At 44.2% G+C, this 18,595-nt stretch overlaps 1 protein-coding gene across 4 annotated transcripts in view; it reads left to right on the top strand.

Moving 5' to 3' along the window:
• The window catches only part of LOC135101608 (uncharacterized), a 285,511-nt gene that overhangs the window by 91,949 nt on the left and 174,967 nt on the right, over positions 1-18,595 (top strand). The window contains exon 1 of one of the 4 annotated variants that reach the window (XM_064005802.1): positions 13,920-13,938. The exons of the other annotated variants lie outside the window; for them this stretch is intronic. Within the exon in view, the coding sequence (XP_063861872.1) occupies positions 13,935-13,938 (4 nt within the window). The 5' untranslated portion in view covers positions 13,920-13,934. Of the gene's footprint in view, positions 1-13,919; positions 13,939-18,595 lie in introns of those variants that run through there. 4 annotated transcript variants of the gene reach the window in all.

The raw sequence follows: 18,595 nt of genomic DNA on the forward strand, positions 1-18,595 counted from the left end.
ACAAGTTAAAAGCATAGATCTGGTCATAAAGGTGCTCCTTGCTGAAACAGATGGATGAATACTGAGATAAGGCGTGCGAAACATCAGAAAACAGGTGTGTCAGTGTTAACAAGGGGAGAAGAGAGGGCGAGGCGTCAGGTGGAAGAGGTGTGGAGAACCAGGGACAAAATTCGTGCAGCGAGGAACAAGGAGAGGCTTGTGTGAAGGGGTTGGCGGGAGATACTCGTATGAGAGCAAGAGCTGAAAGGAGTCTCTGGATGATCTCATTGCAGGTTTACGGGAGACACAAATATCTTGCAGGACATTTCAGTAAGATATATTTTTCCATTGTATTTTATTTCACATTTCACTATGTAATCCTTTATCTCTAGGAATGCAGACACCGACCATAAATTTGAGTTCTTATTACTAGTCTTTTTTTTTTTTTTTATCGTTACGATGTATGCTCTCATTATAAGGGCGTCACTGTGGTGCTGTCATGTTTAACGTCTGGCATAGTAAACGGGAACAGAGAGAATGAAGGTTGTCAGTTTGCGAAGCCTCTTGACTTTGGCACAACACGCTTGTATCACATCGCCAAGTTTAGAAGAAACAAATTTAGGATAATGACAGTAAAGGGATAATTTCAGCGTTTCTGTCATGTTTAGAGTCGAAAAATAATTCCCTAGAGAGTGTTTACAAGCACTGCAGCATACAACTACAGATTTTTTGGTGTTTAGTCAGTTTTGGGACAAAGCTGGAGAGTTGACACTGAGACGGCATGTTAAGAGGAGAGACGAGGAGTCTGTGGGAGGAAAAGATCCGGAGATAGATCTAACCGGCGGGAGAACCTTAGAGAGGGATTCGGGAGGCAGTGAAAGAAGACAGGCTTGGCATGGGGTGCAACTGAAGGTGCAGAAAACCGAACACGCTGAAAAAGAGATCCGCTTAGGCGATATCCTAAAGGAGCAATCGAATGAAGAGGGAGAAGAAGGTTGTATTGACTGAATGGCAGGTGTTGCGCAGTCTGGCTACCTTTGTGTACCTGAGCACACACACACACACACACACACACACACACACACACACACACACACACACACACACACACACACACACACACACACGTCGATCAGTATCTTCCGTGACATGAACTTAAATTTAAGATAGAGGGAAGAAGGAGGGGTATGAATGTGCCTTGTGTGTGTATTTTGTGTGTTTGCGGTTGCCTCTCTCGTCTTCTCTTTTTCTGTCCGCATGTCTTGTCATTTTGTCTTTCTATATGCCAATCTGACTTTTATTTATTCACTTGTTTTTTTTGTTTTGTTTTTTGCGTGTGTGTCTTTATATATATGAATATGTATGTATGTATATGTGTCACCTACTCCTTGCTTCGTGGTGGTGTGGTGCCGGGGTTGGTGTGGGGAGGAGGAAGGCATTTCCCGGACAAATTACGTATAATTGTCCATCATAATATCCATGTTTCTGTGCACTATCTACAATATATGCAATTACAACTCCCTGGTGGGTGAAGGGTGCTAATGGCGTAATTAACGGTTGGAGGCATTGGTCTAAATCGAGTTACTGATGCTGCCTACTAAATCGCCTTCGTGGAAAAACAGTGTTCGACCGGAATTATCGCGTACCTGATTTGCATGTTTTCACTGATAATCTGACGAGCCGAAGGTCACAAAGATAAAGGCTTGACAAAAAAAAAAAAATAAATAATCGTTTTTTTTTGGGGGGGAATAAAATAATAGAAAACGTAAAAAAAAAAATTCAGTGTAAGTGGTTCTTTATTTGTTTCGTTATATTTTGTCTGTTATGTCTTGAGTATTGGCGAGGAGTTTTGTTTCAGCCATTTTACTTAAGTTTCCTTTTATTCTCTCTCTCTCTCTCTCTCTCTCTCTCTCTCTCTCTCTCTCTCTCTCTCTCTCTCTCTCTCTCTCTCTCTCTCTCTCTCTCTCTCTCTCTCTCATCATTTCTTTAGTTCTTTTTCTCCTTCGTACATTTTCTTTCATTATTTTTCATCTGTCCAGTCTTGCTCTCCCTCCCTTACCGTTTCTTGCGTTCACTTACTCCATCGCCTCTATTTACCCTCTTCCACACTCCTTTTCTCTATCTCCTCCTCCTCCTCCTCCTCCACATCTTTCCAGCGGTTTTCTTTCCCTTGACCATCATCCTGTCCTTGAATTTCTATCACGTGCTCTTCCTGCTCACTTACACTCATCTTCCTTCCTTTTCTACTCTTTTTTTTGTACGTCTTTCTTACAGCTCTTGCTTCAGTTCTTACCGCTTTTACTCTTTTCTCACTCTTACCTTTCCTCCTTCGTCCCTCTCTTCCTGCGGTACATCGTCAAAGCTCTTCTCACCAGGTTAACCTCTTCATCGGCAGTCTCTCTGTTTCTCGAGTCAGTGCAGTCCCAATCCCAGGACACGCCACTCCTCTCCTCCTCTACCTTGATCACGAGCACGAAGCCCATTCTCAGGACGTCAGCAAGATGTGATCGCCAACGCGGCTGCAGCATCCCATTTCCTTCCCTTCACGTGCTTCTCGGCTTCAACTGGCTTCACAGACGCCGAGGCAACTGGAAAACTTATATACCACAATAGAGCCTACAGGATACGATGGGTGAACTTAGTATCAGGCGAGAGATGAGGAGAGATGAGGTGAGGCATGCTGGTGGGCAAGGAAGGGAGGCAGCCAAGGAAACGCTGCAAGGATTCAATCAAGGCTTGTATGGAACTCAGCCTGAGGCATTAAGGCTCTAATTCAAGTCGATAATCAAACTTAGTTTGGCATGGATTTAGTCAGCTTGCGTGCAAGGAGCATCTGTATTGGTGAGTTGGTAGGGATGGGGCCGCTGGAGAAGAGAGAAAAGAGGCGGGAGGACCGTAAACATCGGGATGCCTGGCAAGTAAGAGATGTGCGTAGACAAGAGAAAATAATGAGTGTTTGAGTAATATCTAAGATGTAGGAAGCAGGTTCTTTATTTCTTCATTAACCCATGATTCAGCTACATTTCTGGATACGCTTATAAATGCAATTAATTCTTTAAGTCCGTTGCAAGCACACATGAGTTTCCTCTTAGTATCGTAAATAATATAATGATGTTCAGGAGCGCGGGAAGGGAACGTTAAGTTCGGTCCTGTGGCTCAGATTTTGAATAGCAGGAGGCTATCGCCCACGGTGGCGACCATCTAGGGACGTGTGTGAGGTTTCATGATGGCGGGACCATTATTACTGTGTTGCCGAGGAATGGACGAGCGACGCAGCAGCCCCGGGAAACCACCAGAACCTTTGCTGATTACGAGTCACGTCTTGGTCTATCCGGCGAGCCTCTGCAGGAAAGGTCATAGGTCCCAATGCGGCGCTTCGATCGCTCAGGACAGTCTGCAGGACTCCGTTAACATCTCGAGCACCACACTTGAACTTCCGGCGGCCCTCCCCTGCCTCCACTCTTTCATCGTTCTCTCTCTGTCCTCATTTACGCCCCCCCTTCCAGTTCCATCCCTCGCCCAGATATCTCCCTCGCTGCGACCCTTCAGCAGCCACTCCTCACCACCACCTGACCTTTCACTGATTGGTTTCGTCTCCACAAATTTCTACTCCCAGCCTAGGCTCGGCAACCGCTGCCTGAGGCCAGCGGGAAGCTACTACGAGCTGCCAGGATTACAGCGAAGAAATAGAATAACAAACATGCAGACATGTTTACTTCAACGCGGCAGATCAGTCAGTGATTGGTAGTGCTGCGGGACGGCGAGGGGGAAGGACGCGGATGTTTTTTCTGCGAGTTGAGTGAACACACGGTGGCCAAAAGATATATCAGCCATGCATCGAAAGGCTGGCTTGTTATTAGTGTTATCCCATTCCGACCGGGACATGTTCTTCTAGTATTGTATAAATGTTATTATGAGTGGCTTCCCTGAAAAATAGTGTACGAGTATATTGTCGTCCGCAGCTCGCTTTACTCTGGAGAAAGTTATTTCGGATTTGAAAATAAAAGTTAGTAAAGTTTTACTTGCTGCTGCTGCTGCTGCTGCTGCCGCTGCTGCTGTTGCTGCTGCTGCTGTTGCTGCTGCCGCTGCTACTGCTGCTGCTGCTGCTGCTGTTGCTGTTGCTGCTGTTGGAGAGGCGTGAGGTATTTAATGTTTGGTAACGGTTATTAGTTCTTCATCGCGGTGTGTGCACATAAGCACGAAGTTTGGAACGCGCTCGCGCTCACGCACACGCACGTCCGCACGCACGCACGCACGCACGCACCCACCCACCCACCCACGCACGCACGCACGGACGCACACACCCACCCACCCACCCACCCACCCACCCACACACACACACACACACACACACACACACACACACACACACACACACACACACACACACACACACACACACACACACACACACACACACACACACACACCATAACATACTCTCAGGGCTTCCTTATCACTCAGTTTGCATGAGAATCACGTCCTCAGCTAAGAAAGGTCACCTCATCCGCGTCACAAGCATTCCCTCGAAATTAATTCATTACTTCAACATAATTCAGAGAAAAGTATGCCCTCAAAACAAAATTCAGCAATTCTGTGAAGATAATTTTGGCCAAAAATGTTTTCCTTTCTCCTTTATCCTTGGTCGTAATGGGGTTACACAGGAAGGGGGCGCGACTCCCTGGTGCTCGGGAAGTGGGCTTCATCCACACCACTTAGCAGGCGTCTATCACCCCTCTCCATGCACAACTTCGACTGTTATGTGCCGGCTTGTTGCTGCTCTCGTTGCTGGAGACTGTCAATAGTAGCAATTGGGGTGACAAGAGAAGGCAAACTTGGCCCTTTTTATCACCTGTTCCGCTGTAAGGAGAAGGAAAGACCGGCTACATTTAACACTGAAGGGCGGCTACCTTACGGCAAAGACCAAAGAGCTGGTGCCTGTGTTATATTTTTTCCTTTGTTTCTTGTGCAGCCGATGAGGGAGGATGCAAAACGTTAACTGTGAAGGAAGTGTAACTGTGTGTTTGTGTGTGTGTGTGTGTGTGTGCGTGTGTGTGTTCAGATGGTTGAGTTGATGGTGTTGTACCTGCTAGCAAACAAGAGATTAATAAATACAGAGCATTACATTCATGAATAAATGAATAGATAGATAGATAGATAGATAGACAGATAGATAGATACGTCGATGAATGATGAAATGAGTGAACAAAGAGTAATTAAATAGTGAATAAATAGATGAACAAGTAACTGAACATAGCAAGGCAGTAAACAAAATAAAAATACATGGTGCATTCATTCACTTTCCGAACCCAACAACATAAAGTAACAAGAACAGCAGAGTTAAGAGTCAAGAATCAAGCGCCCTCAGTCTTATCTATTTCCCTTCCCAATCATTCCCCATTTCCGGTGGCCGCGCTGCCTCACTCACCTTATCTCTTTCTCACTCCTCCAAGAAACCTCCATGGGGTAAGAATTTCTCCACATTTTACCTGATTTATCTCCGCTTGTACTCTGGCAGGGATTAACTTCTTTTTCCATTTTTGCTCTCCACAGACCGATTGCCTCTTTTCTTTTTTTTTTTTTTTTTGTCTGTCCTTCGCCTTGAGACTTTCAGAACTAAAGGATCTGAACGGATATTGCATTAGCAGGATTGACTTTTATATTCTCTTATTTGATTTCATGTTGGCGAGGTTCACGGGAGGCTGTTTCATATTCCCATACGTGAATATTTCTTTTTTTTTTTTTTTATTTTTGCTTTTCTAAGACGTTTAAATCCTGAAAAGAGAGAGAGAGAGAGAGAGAGAGAGAGAGAGAGAGAGAGAGAGAGAGAGAGAGAGAGAGAGAGAGAGAGAGAGAGAGATGAATTCAATTTACTCCGAAACATGAGAAAACCATTTTTACGCTGAGAATCGAATTGATATTTACCTTTGATTCTTACTATGAGCCGCGCTTCTGGAGGGAATGTAGTGCCCTTGTAGTATAAGTGTAGTGACCTTGGCACTCACGCCCTGAAAAGCCTATTTGTTCCAAGATTTTAGTTACTTTCATTTACTCTTCACCTTCGCCGTACTTCAGGGAGGTGGAGGAAGAATAGGAGGAAGAGGAGAAAAGAGGTGGAAGAGGAGCAAAAGTAAAAAAGAAGAGGGGAATGAAGAGGAGGTGGAGGAGGAGGAGAGGACGTGGAGGAGGGAGAGGAGACTAGGAGAGGGAAAGAAAGGAGAGAGCATCACGACAGGAGAGCCCTCAGGTAACGTTAACAAAGGTCTGCCTCTCGCCACGCCCTCCACGCCCTCCACGCCCTCCTGGTCGTCCACGCCTGACTCCTCCACCTCTTACGGAAGGTAATTTTTTTCCCTTCTTTATGGCAGAGGTTTTATTTCTTCTCTCGAGGCGCCGAAAATGGAGACTCTGGAAGTGGTGGGCGTTCTGTGTGTGTTTAGAGAGAGAGAAAGAGAGAGAGAGAGAGAGAGAGAGAGACCCTCAGCATACCGACAGACTGAGAGACGTACACACACAAAAACAAACAGACATATTAGCAGATAAACATAGAGTGGAAGAGACAGATATAGGAAGAACAAAAAGGAGGAAATAAAAAAGAGGAGGCAGGGCAGCTGGAAAGAGAAAAGAAAGATAAAAAGTTCGAACGATCCAGTTTTCCAGCTTCCAGAGTCTGGGTCGTAGTTGTGGCCGAGGGCTGAGGAATCTCTCTATAGATCCAGTGTGTGTGTGTGTGTGTGTGTGTGTGTGTGTGTGTGTGTGTGTGTGTGTGTGTGTGTGTGTGTGTGTGTGTGTATGTATGTGTGTGTGTGTGTGTGTGTGTGTGTGTGTGTGTGTGTGTGTGTGTGTGTGTGTGTGTGTGTGTGTGTGTGCTCCTCGCTCCTCTCCTCTTCTCAAATATCTCTACATTTACCACGACCTTGGAGGAGTGTGGTCAGAGAGGCGCGTGTCAAGAGAGTAAATAAATAAATGGATGGAGACAAGTAAGTGGCGCTACTTAAGTGGAGTTTATGGAGTTCCCTCGTTTATGGAGTTCACTCGTATGTAGAGGAGTGAACGGCTGGCAGGTCGGTGTGAGAAATGACGATTTCACACACCTTCCCCAGGATAGAGATATTGGAGTCTTGCTCAGCCGTCAATATGTCAGAGTTATCGAACGTCGTCTTCATTTCCTCTTTGCACTTCCTTGTAGAAATAGACAAAAAATATTAAAAAGAATATATGAAAAATTGCTAAGCAGTCTCAACAAAGAAAACGAATGAAAGCCTTCAGAGAGCAGAGCCACAGTAATGCTTGAGGCGGCCTGGCACGTCGCACTTGAAGCAACTTAAATCTCGACACAGTGGGTGAAAGAAATGAAGGTATTAGTTGGTGCGCGCCTGGTTGAGGTCAGTGGTGGTGGCTGAGGGACACTCACGCGTGCCTCTGGTCCGCGGTAGGTGCTGCCGTGAGAGCTTTTAAGGCGATACTCTTGTGTAGGAGAAAATTGGGGATATCTGAGGGCGAGTGTGACCGATGTGGACAGCAGAGAGAGAGAGAGAGAGAGAGAGAGAGAGAGAGAGAGAGAGAGAGAGAGAGAGAGAGAGAGAGTGGGAATTCCCTGCCAGGGAGAGAATGTAACATCTTTTGTCAGGTTAACTCAAAGGAAAGACGTAGGAGGAAAGGGGACAGTGTGTGGGAGGGAAAGGGAGGCGAGGTGCTGGCGGGCTATTATTGGGTGTTTGCGGCAAGAAAGGAGGAGGAGAAAGAGGAGGAAAAGTGAGTCATTGGAAGGAAGAGATGGAGCAGGAGTAGATGAGGAATCGGAAGAGGAGAAAAGAAGGAAAGAGGAAATATTGTCTGGAGGGTTGATAAAGAAGAAGAGAAAGAGAAGGGAAGTATATGTCTCCATAGAGGTGGGATAGTTCTCATTACACAGTATTAGAGACTTGTTAAGAAGAAACAACAATCATTAGGGCTGTGCAACAAAGAAAACAACAATCAATAAGGCTGTACAACAAAGAAAACTTGATAATTAATGCACTAAGCCGCTCTCTTTCTCGCGCGTGGGTGATGGTGGTGGTGGTGGTGATAATGGTGGTGGTGATGGTAGTGGCGGTGATGATAATGGTGGCGGTGATGGTAATGGACGAGGTGTTGAGGTAGTAGGTGTATTGCGAGCGTCCCTCAGTGCTTTTAAACGGCACGGTGGACGAGTGCTGGCTCAGTGGTGTTGCTAAAAACGTCCTTCCTGTAGGAGGGGCGACATCGGGAAGGGAAAAGAGGAGGCCTCACTCGGTCACTATTTAGGCAGGCGCTCAGTTTTATTGTTATTTGTTGTGATGCGTTGATATTCATTCAGTGTGGCAGTTTTTAGCCGATATTCAGTATGGTGTTTGCAGACAGACATTCAGCTTTTGTAGTTTCAGATAGGCACGCTATGTGTAATTAAAACATGTTATTGTTTTATTGCTGTTCAGATAATTACCCATCAGGCGCTGGTAAATCAATACCGTGTTTGAGGAACGAATTATTGCATTGTATACAGCGGCAGGCGCGCTCTAATTTTATACTGCGGTGCTTGTTGCATCAACACGAGTGAGAAAAGCCAATATTTGTGAGGGTTGAGTACCGTCTGAGTGACTCCAGCTGTGGAAACCCAGAGGTGAATACACGTGTTACAAAAATAATAATAATCACTACCATAATTATTATTGTCATTATTATTATTACTATTGCTGTTGTTGCTATTGTTGTTGTTGCTGTTGTTGTTGTTGTTGTCGTTGTTGTTGTTGTTGTTGTTGTTGTTGGTGGTGGTGGTGGTAGTGGTGTTGTTATTATTGTTGTGGTTTTCAATAGTACGTATCCGTCTCACATTTTGCCGGGCGGTGATGAAGGTCTTAACTCAATCCCTTCTTTACCCTACCCTATGAAAATGAGGAGGATAAAAACGATGTCGAACAACGCCAACTGTGAGAAGAATGGAGAGAGAGAGAGAGAGAGAGAGAGAGAGAGAGAGAGAGAGAGAGAGAGAGAGAGAGAGAGAGAGAGAGAGAGAGAGAGAGAGAGAGAGAGAGAGAGAGGAAAATAAAGACGAAGGTGACTATTTATGTAATGTAGGGCACGAGTCTAAATTTTATACTCGTGGGTGAGAAATGATACCATGAAACACTAAGACGTGATGGGAAAATAACGAAAAATACACGGAGGTGGGCGGTGTGCAATTACGGGTGAAAATACGAGTATGAGGCGCGAGGAGAGGATTGGATGCCGCGGGAAGGGGCGGGAAGAGGATCAAAGACGATGCCTTAGATTTGCTGTAAGAAGCCCCGTGAGAGAGAGAGAGAGAGAGAGAGAGAGAGAGAGAGAGAGAGAGAGAGAGAGAGAGAGAGAGAGAGAGAGAGAGAGAGAGACTAATCGACATAGACAAGTGACTGTATTTTGAAACATTGCGTTTTCTTATTTCTGCTGCTTTCATCAGACTTTGGTAGACGTTAATGAGTCGCCAACGGTGTTGTCGTGACTGTAGAGATTGTTTAACAAGAATTCTGTATCATCATCATCAGAAAAAAAAATCATGAGAAGCCAGCTAATCTCAGAAAATTACCCTTATGAGAAAACAAAGAGTTTAGAAATACGGAGCAGTGAAAGATATGAAAATATGTGGTTGTAGTATGAAATAGTATTGATATTTATGATTAAAAGCTTCCCTGTGATATTATTGAAAAGGATTCTAAAAAAAAAATTGTAATTGATGAATGAGGTTCATTTTTCAGAAGTAAGAGTATAAAAGGTGATAGGATAATTGCTGAAAGATGAGATGCACAGATGGCAAAGTTAAAACAAGCCGAGAAGTTGAGACTTTTCGCTTATGTTACGAAGGGAGATAGGGAGGCCAGTCACTCACAGTAAGGGATACTCAGCAGCTTAAAATACAATACAATTAAATGCCGCAACATGAAAGTAGAAAGTCAAAAGTTCAGTATATTTTGGCCCTGTGGAGGAGAGGTGATGAAAACAGAAAAGTGTTGCTGTTTTTTCAGGGTTGTTATATGAGGTGAGAGTGTGTGTGGCACTCAGGAGTGAATAGACAGAAGATGAGACACGAAACTCGATTGTTGGCCTAATGGGACCTTGGAGAGTGGAAGGAAGGACGGAGGAATAAAGGGAGGGCGTAGTGCGGAGAAAAGGGGATGGTGAGATTTTAATGTGGTATTGTCGTTTTGAAGGATTCGAATTTTTTTTGATACATTGTTTATGACGCGTGCAAGTGTAAAGCTTGTAGTGTCCTTGAAGGAGGAAGTGCGTAAAGAAGAAATAAAAAGAAATGCGTATGGAAGGAAGAAAAGGAGGTGCCTCACACTTGCTGATGAGGCGGCACTACTATCTTATCACCACCTACTCACCATCATTATCGACTTCCAGGAGTCCACTGCAGGACAAAGGCATCTCCCGACCAACTCCACTCACCTCTGCCAGCTTCCCGTATATTCCTTCCGCTACCTCAGCATTCTTCTTATATCGTCTCTTCATCAAGATCTCTTTCATCCCTGCCTCCTTTTACTATTCTGTAACTTTTGTTGTACACCTGTGTACCGCAAGGCGCATGACGAGGTCTACTTCTTTCCTTTTAGTCGTAGCGAAAAAGTCCATTTAGAAATGAGGGAATAAAGGCGAAATTCTTATAAAGTGGTTCCCTGAAATACAATTTTTGTACCTTTTCTCGAATTCTCCAATCATTGTCTTCTGAGAAACATTAATCGTGGGATTTACAGCAACTTCACCGGAATTGTTTCTCTAGCTAGCTAAACGCTACTTGACACACACACACACACACACACACACACACACACACACACACACACACACACACACACACACACACACACACACACACACACACACACACACACACACACACACACACACACACACACACACACACACACGTCCTATTATCTACTGCGCCGCTAACTTTACTTTCCTCTCACGAAGCGGGAAAGTTTCATGACAACACATCACGCTTACTGATGTGTTACGCCACATCAGTAAGCGTCTCACCTGCCCCTCCTCCTTTCTGTTCGATGCTTCTTCCCTGGGAACAACAGAAAACTCCCGGTAGAATGAGTGGGCCGAGACTTTCACTTCGACTGGGTCCAGTGGATGTGACTCACCTCACAGGAGTTGGGTAACAATCCTCAGTGATTGACGGCCCGCGGCGGCGAAAGTTAAGGCTGCGGTGAGGGAATTTTTCAAAGACAGGGTGGATTCAGTGTCCGGTGGTGCTGGGCTGAGGTGGAATGTGTTTCTTTGAGTTTATTGTTTCCTTTGTTCCTCGTCGTCGGTGTAGGGAGCTACTATCTGTGGCTATACAGCTTCGTGATTGAGTATTTAGGTGTCAATGGCAGTTGTGACGGCTGGAGACACAAGAGCTTGAAGTCACTGACAATTTTGCATCGTGTCTTATTTCTTCACTCAACAGTGAAACCGAAACGTACCCAAACTTACAAATATTACAGACCTACGCAACACAACGCGATAAAGAAGAATACACACCACACAAAAGATACCAGAATGTGTGTGTGTGTGTGTGTGTGTGTGTGTGTGTGTGTGTGGCTGGGTGGGTGGGTGGCTAGGTGGGTGGATGAATAGTCAGTGGGAAAAGAAAAAGAACCAGGTAGAGAAAGGGAAACGTTCAAACCGAATCTGCACTCCTATATATTCAATCCCTCGGCAGTAACACGACTGAGAAAAGAAGAAAAAAAAAAGGGGAACACTGTAAGTAAAAGATTAAGCAAATACCTCCTGGATGGCTGCCTGGCGCGAAAGCAAACACGAGGTAATTGAAGCACGTGAACAGCTAACACTAGTCACTGCTGGAGGGCCTCGGGGACAATGGGAAGACCGGAGTATGGACGGGGGCGATGTACGAGTAGAATGAGCAACAGGAAGTACTCGTAAGGGCAACGACATATCCTAAAGGTTTTTAAATATAGCTCCATTCTTGTTATCTTGTTGATCTGAGCTACGGAGGGTAGGAAGTGTGTCATGCGAGAGAGGCGTATGAATTTACTGGGTGCCACTGGGCGAGCAAAGGAGTGCGAGGTGTTTATCGCTCCCCTTTACATTTTATTCAACGTTTTCATCATTGGAACGGACCAGATTTGCTTCTGGAGACGATTATATTGCGCGAAAACGAGGAAGAGAGAGAGAGAGAGAGAGAGAGAGAGAGAGAGAGAGAGAGAGAGAGAGAGAGAGAGAGAAAGAGAGAGAGAGAGAGAGAGAGAGAGAGAGAGAGAGAGAGAAAGAGAGAGAGAGAGAGAACCTGAGAACGTCTTCCATATGAAACTAGTGATGACAATTCCAGGGTGGATAAAGTACTGTACTACTTTACCACATATCAAATGTGGAAGAGGAGGAGGAGGAGAAGGAGGAGGAAGAGAAGGAGGAGAATAATGATCAGAATAATGAGAAGGTAATGATGAATAATGAGGTGGAAGTGGATGAGAAAAAGGAGAGCAAAGACGTCGTGTGTGTGTGTGTGTGTGTGTGTGTGTGTGTGTGTGTGTGTGTGTGTGTGTGTGTGTGTGTGTGTGTGTGTGTGTGTACTGTACTGGAGTGCCGCTGAGAGGTGGTTGCCTGAGGGTAACTTGAGATGATGTGCCCCTTAAGTGTCTTTCTGGGAGGCTGCTCACTCAACTCAGCCACACAACCCGCCGCCATCAAACCTTCTTCTACGTGATTTTTCAAGGTTAGAAGCTCTCTATTGATCCCCCAGCCTACCATCGCCCCTCCAATACACCCCCCTCCTCCGCTGGCTTATGTAGGAGTGGGCCAGGGCGGGTGTGAGGGAAAGGGGTGAGGACGGTGCCAGCTAAACCTTCTGTATGTTTCTTTGTTGTCTAGAAGTAACCACTCGTGCTGGCTTTGAAAGAAATATGTATCTGAATGGTATCTTTATCTGAATATGTTGTATTTTTACCTTACCGAAGTTTTGTGGAGGCAACTTGTAAACATCGATTTCTGTTCATTCTATTCATATCGTGTGTGGAAATTAGGTGGTTGTCTTAACGAAAGGGAAGTAATGAAGTGTGTATCACATTGCGGGAAAAAAAAAAAAAACTTGGACATGATGTTATAAATTAATTTTCATTTACCTGGAGAGAACCATAAACTTACCATTACTACAAGAGAGAGAGAGAGAGAGAGAGAGAGAGAGAGAGAGAGAGAGAGAGAGAGAGAGAGAGAGAGAGAGAGAGAGACGTATTAGCTTTTACGAAATTAAACTAAACTAATTAATATATATATATATATATATATATATATATATATATATATATATATATATATATATATATATATATATATATATATATATATTATTAGTTTAGTTTAATTTCGTAAGAGCTAATACGTCTCTCTCTCTCTCTCTCTCTCTCTCTCTCTCTCTCTCTCTCTCTCTCTCTCTCTCTCTCTCTCTCTCTCTCTCTCTCTCTCTTGTGGTAATGGCAAGTTTATGGTTTTCTCCAGGTAAATGAAAATTACAGGTTGGTTGTGCGGGAAATATCGTATTATAACACCCTATAGACTGGTATATTTTGTTTGGTGGTTATGGTGCTGAGCATTACAACACCTCAGGGAGCAATAAAGCGGTGCAATAAGAGGGAACGGGTGTATTTTGTGCACAAGCCATTCACTGAAGGAGTCCAAAGAAAACGGAGATGGATATAAAAAAAAGTAATGCTCATAAAAACTTCGTGATTCGTTAACTTGTGTTGTATTTCCTTTTTCATTTATTCAGTTTTTATACACGAGGGAGGAAGATCTAAGGGCAAAAACAATGTCAGGGAAGGAAAAAGTCAAGAGTCAGTCCGTCTCTCCTGAATAGAGAAACAAAGAATACAAGAGACAAAAATATTCTAATATGTTTCTTTTTCTCTGTTGCAGGTGAGTGTTGGATCCGGTGTTGTGTGCAGGCAATGAGTGAGTACCTGAAGCACACACACACACACACACACACACACACACACACACACACACACACACACACACACACACACACACACACACACACACACACACACACACACACACACACACACACACACACACACACACACACACACACACACACACACACACACACACACACACACACACACACACACACACACACACACACACACACACACACACACACACACACACACACACACACACACACACACACACACACACACACACACACACACACACACACACACACACACACACACACACACACACACACACACACACACACACACACACACACACACACACACACACACACACACACACACACACACACACACACACACACACACACACACACACACACACACACACACACACACACACACACACACACACACACACACACACACACACACACACACACACACACACACACACACACACACACACACACACACACACACACACACACACACACACACACACACACACACACACACACACACACACACACACACACACACACACACACACACACACACACACACACACACACACACACACACACACACACACACACACACACACACACACACACACACACACACACACACACACACACACACACAGTTGAGTATCTGAAACAGACAGCCCATGAAAATCGATACTGATGATCTGACAGTGAATAAAGGAGATGAAGAAAATGGGTGTGTTGATGCAGAGACAGACAGACAGGCAGACAGGAAGAGGAGGAGGAGGAGGAGGAGGAGGAGGAGGAGGAGGAAAGGGAAAGGATATAAAAGAAATTCAATTATCACAAAACACAGAATGAAAGTAGAAAATATCATAATTGGAATTTTTATGTGATGAAAACTCGAGAGAGAGAGAGAGAGAGAGAGAGAGAGAGAGAGAGAGAGAGAGAGAGAGAGAGAGAGAGAAATACGCATCTGAACCCTACGACGTGGTCCGCCTCTAAACTTGATTAATGTGCGAGTAGAGAGATAGATAGATAGATAGATAGATAGATAGATAGATAGATAGATAGATAGATAGATAGATAGAGAGAGAGAGACAGAGACAGAGAGAGAGAGAGAGAGAGAGAGAGAGAGAGAGAGAGAGAGAGAGAGAGAGAGAGAGAGAGAGAGAGAGAGAGAGAGAGAGAGAGAGAGAGAGAGAGAGAGAGAGAGAGAGAGAGAGAGAGAGAGAGAGAGAGAGAGAGAGAGAGACGTGGCCTTTCCAAATTGTTGTAAAATGGGACTTTTATAATGTGTTAGCGTGGCCGCAGGTTGTGGAGATCAAATGTAATTGAAAAATATTTGACGAAGTATTTTATAGAGGCGAGTCCAGGTTTCGTGCATTTTATTTCTCTGTTTTTTTTTTTTTTTTTTTTTTATATATATATACCTAGTTACAATTTTATCGGTGATTTAATTTATAAGGGTAAGAATATATACGTAAATGTTTTTTCTTCTTTTCAGGCCTCGTTAATTAAGCTTCATTCATATTATTCTCTCTCTCTCCCTCCTCCTCTCTCTCTCTCTCTCTCTCTCTCTCTCTCTCTCTCTCTCTCTCTCTCTCTCTCTCTCTCTCTCTCTCTCTCTCTCTCTCTCTCTCTCTCTCTCTCTCTCTCTCTCTCTCTCTCTCTCTCTCTCTCCACCACTCACATTAAAGGCTCCACACTCCCTTCCATGCCCACCTCCCGCCCTCGTTCCATTTACTTAACATATTTCCAAAGAGCAAGTTAGGTACTCACTCTAAGATGTGTCGTCCGTCTGAAACTTTCGTGGTGCCAAGTGTTCTTCCTGCAGGGGCGAGTCTTGGTGGCGAGGGAGGCGCGTGCCTGAGTATGTTATCTAATGGGATGTGTTGTATTCTTTTGTAAACGTGAAAAAGTGGATCAATGACAACATTCAAAGCTTTTATTATTATTATTATTATTATTATTATTATTATTATTATTATTATTATTATTATTATTATTATTATTATCATTATTATTATTGTTATTATCATTATCACCATCACCATCACTACCACCTAACCGGCCTTGCAGAAGTTTCCATAATAATTATGTAATACTGGTGCGGGGTGCCTTCGTCTGGAGGCACTAGGCTGCTTCATCCCAGCTAATACGTGGATGCGTGGGCGTCCTGCTGGCAGTATTTCAGCACTAATGGAACGGCGCTTACTGCATCTGTGGCTACTGCTGCGATAATTTGGCACAATGGATGTGTGCCGTGCTACTGTTTTGTATTCAAGAGGCGTCTGTCCTTCCATAACGCTGTCACTCAGGGAACACCGTGCGTGGGGAAAGACAATGGTCTGCGTTACAATAGGAAAGCAAATGTGTGAACATCGGCTCGGCCCACACGCTGCTTTCTTGTTATGTCTGGCTAGCAGGGAGGGGCGAGCCACAGGGCAGCCATTTAGATTACCATTTAGATACCTCTGTCAGAACGGCGTTTCTAACGAATGCAAATTTCACTGAGAATTACTTGATAATTAATAGTAGGATAAATAATACAATCTGAAAAGTCAACTGCCAGAGATAAGGGAAGTGTTGGCTGTTTTATGTGGAGGGAAAAGAAGATTGGGATGGTAGAAGCGGAATGTAATATCCTGCGTGGGTTCCTAAAGCCTTAGAACCACCACTACTGGTCTAGGATATAATATTGATCTGCGATGTAGCCAAGGGCTCCTTGGGGAATGGGAAAGGAAATCCTTCCCAATCACTCTTGGGTGTCTTGCAGGTGACAAAAAAGATAAAAGCCTGGCGAGGAGGAAGACCTTCATAATATTGATGTCTCTTTTGACATAAGTCATATTTCCAGCACAGATCAAGCTAATAATTTTCCCATCATCTTTTGTCGTAAGTAGGATTCTAAATCATGTAATAAATACTGTTTCTTGTTTCAGAAGAACCTTCAGTTATATACGGTTTGAAGATTTGTAAATCAATACTAAGATGCTCGAAGGAAATCTTGTGCTGTTAGCGATACTTGTGTGTGCACGTGGTGGTCTCAGCCATTCATTGCTCTTGGGTGGCGGCATTGTAAGTGATATTGACGTCTGGGATATTTCCAATATTGCGATTTTACTTCAGTGCTTTCACAGTGCTCGTCGATTGACTGGCAGAAGGAAGGAGTGGAAGGAAGCCGCTTGTCTCCTTCTCACGAGTAAGGAAGCTTTTCTGTCCACAGCTTTTATCTTGAATCAATATAATCCTCTACTTACCGCATCTCTGGCACCCTACAGTCTAAGAATATGTTATTTGACGACAGAATTATCGTTGTTCCTGAGATGTCTCAATAATGGTAATATTCCAGTGTGTGTGTGTGTGTGTGTGTGTGTGTGTGTGTGTGTGTGTGTGTGTGTGTGTGTGTGTGTGTGTGTGTGTGTGCGTGCGTTTATTGGTGGAAACCTTGTTTGCTTGGTGGTGATGTGTTTTGCAGATTGAGTTCAAACAAATGCGGAGAGATACTGTTTGGATGTTGACGTTTATCGAGGCAGTGTTGCGTCCGGACTGCGCCGCGGGCATATCACGTCCGTTACGACAGCATGACTCCAGCTAGTAAATTAAGTTATGTTAACAAAGAAAAAAAAAAAAAACTGTACAAACTCGACTATTATAAAAATTTTTGGGTACTGTCACCAACATTTATTTTTCAGCGAGTGAAGATTTTTAGTTAACTTAACAAAATCAGGGCATCATCATCATCCACCATCACGACCACCACCACCACCACCACCACCACCATGTTTACCATTACTAGATTATAAAAAAAAAAATAAGAATGACTTAGTTCTCAAACAGAGTAGTAGATGAATGGAATGGCTTTAGTGATCATGCTGTTAGTGCCAAGTCATTAGGGAGCTCTAAAAGATCACACAAATTTATGGATGGGGATGTTAAATGGAAGTACGTACACAGACAATCACGTAGCTTCCCTTATGTTCTTATGTCCTTATAATAACAACCAAAGTATCCTCCATCAACACACTCCATTGCAATAAGAGGGGGATAAGGAGCCAAACCTTTCCAGTGGCCAGGGTACAGAGTGATTCAGGCGGAGATGCCTCGTCAGTCCCACTTACCGGACCATCACTTGCCGCATCTCCCCCCACTCTCTTTCCCCACAAAACATCCGGACTCGCTTCACCAGGCAGCCCCGTACGTGAGAGAGAGAGAGAGAGAGAGAGAGAGAGAGAGAGAGAGAGAGAGAGAGAGAGAGAGAGAGAGAGAGAGAGAGAGAGAGAGATGAATGAAGAGACACTTAGCGAAAAGTCATTTGATTTCCATTTCTCTCTCTCTCTCTCTCTCTCTCTCTCTCTCTCTCTCTCTCTCTCTCTCTCTCTCTCTCTCTCTCTCTCTCTCTCTCTCTCTCTCTCTCTCTCTCTCTCTCTCTCTCTCTCTCTCTCTCTCACACACACACACACACACAAAAAAAAAGTTCCCTCCATCACCTGAGTGCAATCATCGTCCCTGAATTCCAGTAAAAAACCAAGTTGATTTTTCTGAGTTTTGGATAGGGAACATTGCAGAATTTCGATCTCACTCTGAGCGTCCACGGTCAGGCCACGGTCAGTCAACAAAAAGACCCGGAAAGAATTGTACAAGGATGTT

The sequence above is a fragment of the Scylla paramamosain genome, chromosome 6 (assembly GCF_035594125.1).
Source record: "Scylla paramamosain isolate STU-SP2022 chromosome 6, ASM3559412v1, whole genome shotgun sequence".
NCBI lineage: Eukaryota > Metazoa > Arthropoda > Malacostraca > Decapoda > Portunidae > Scylla > Scylla paramamosain.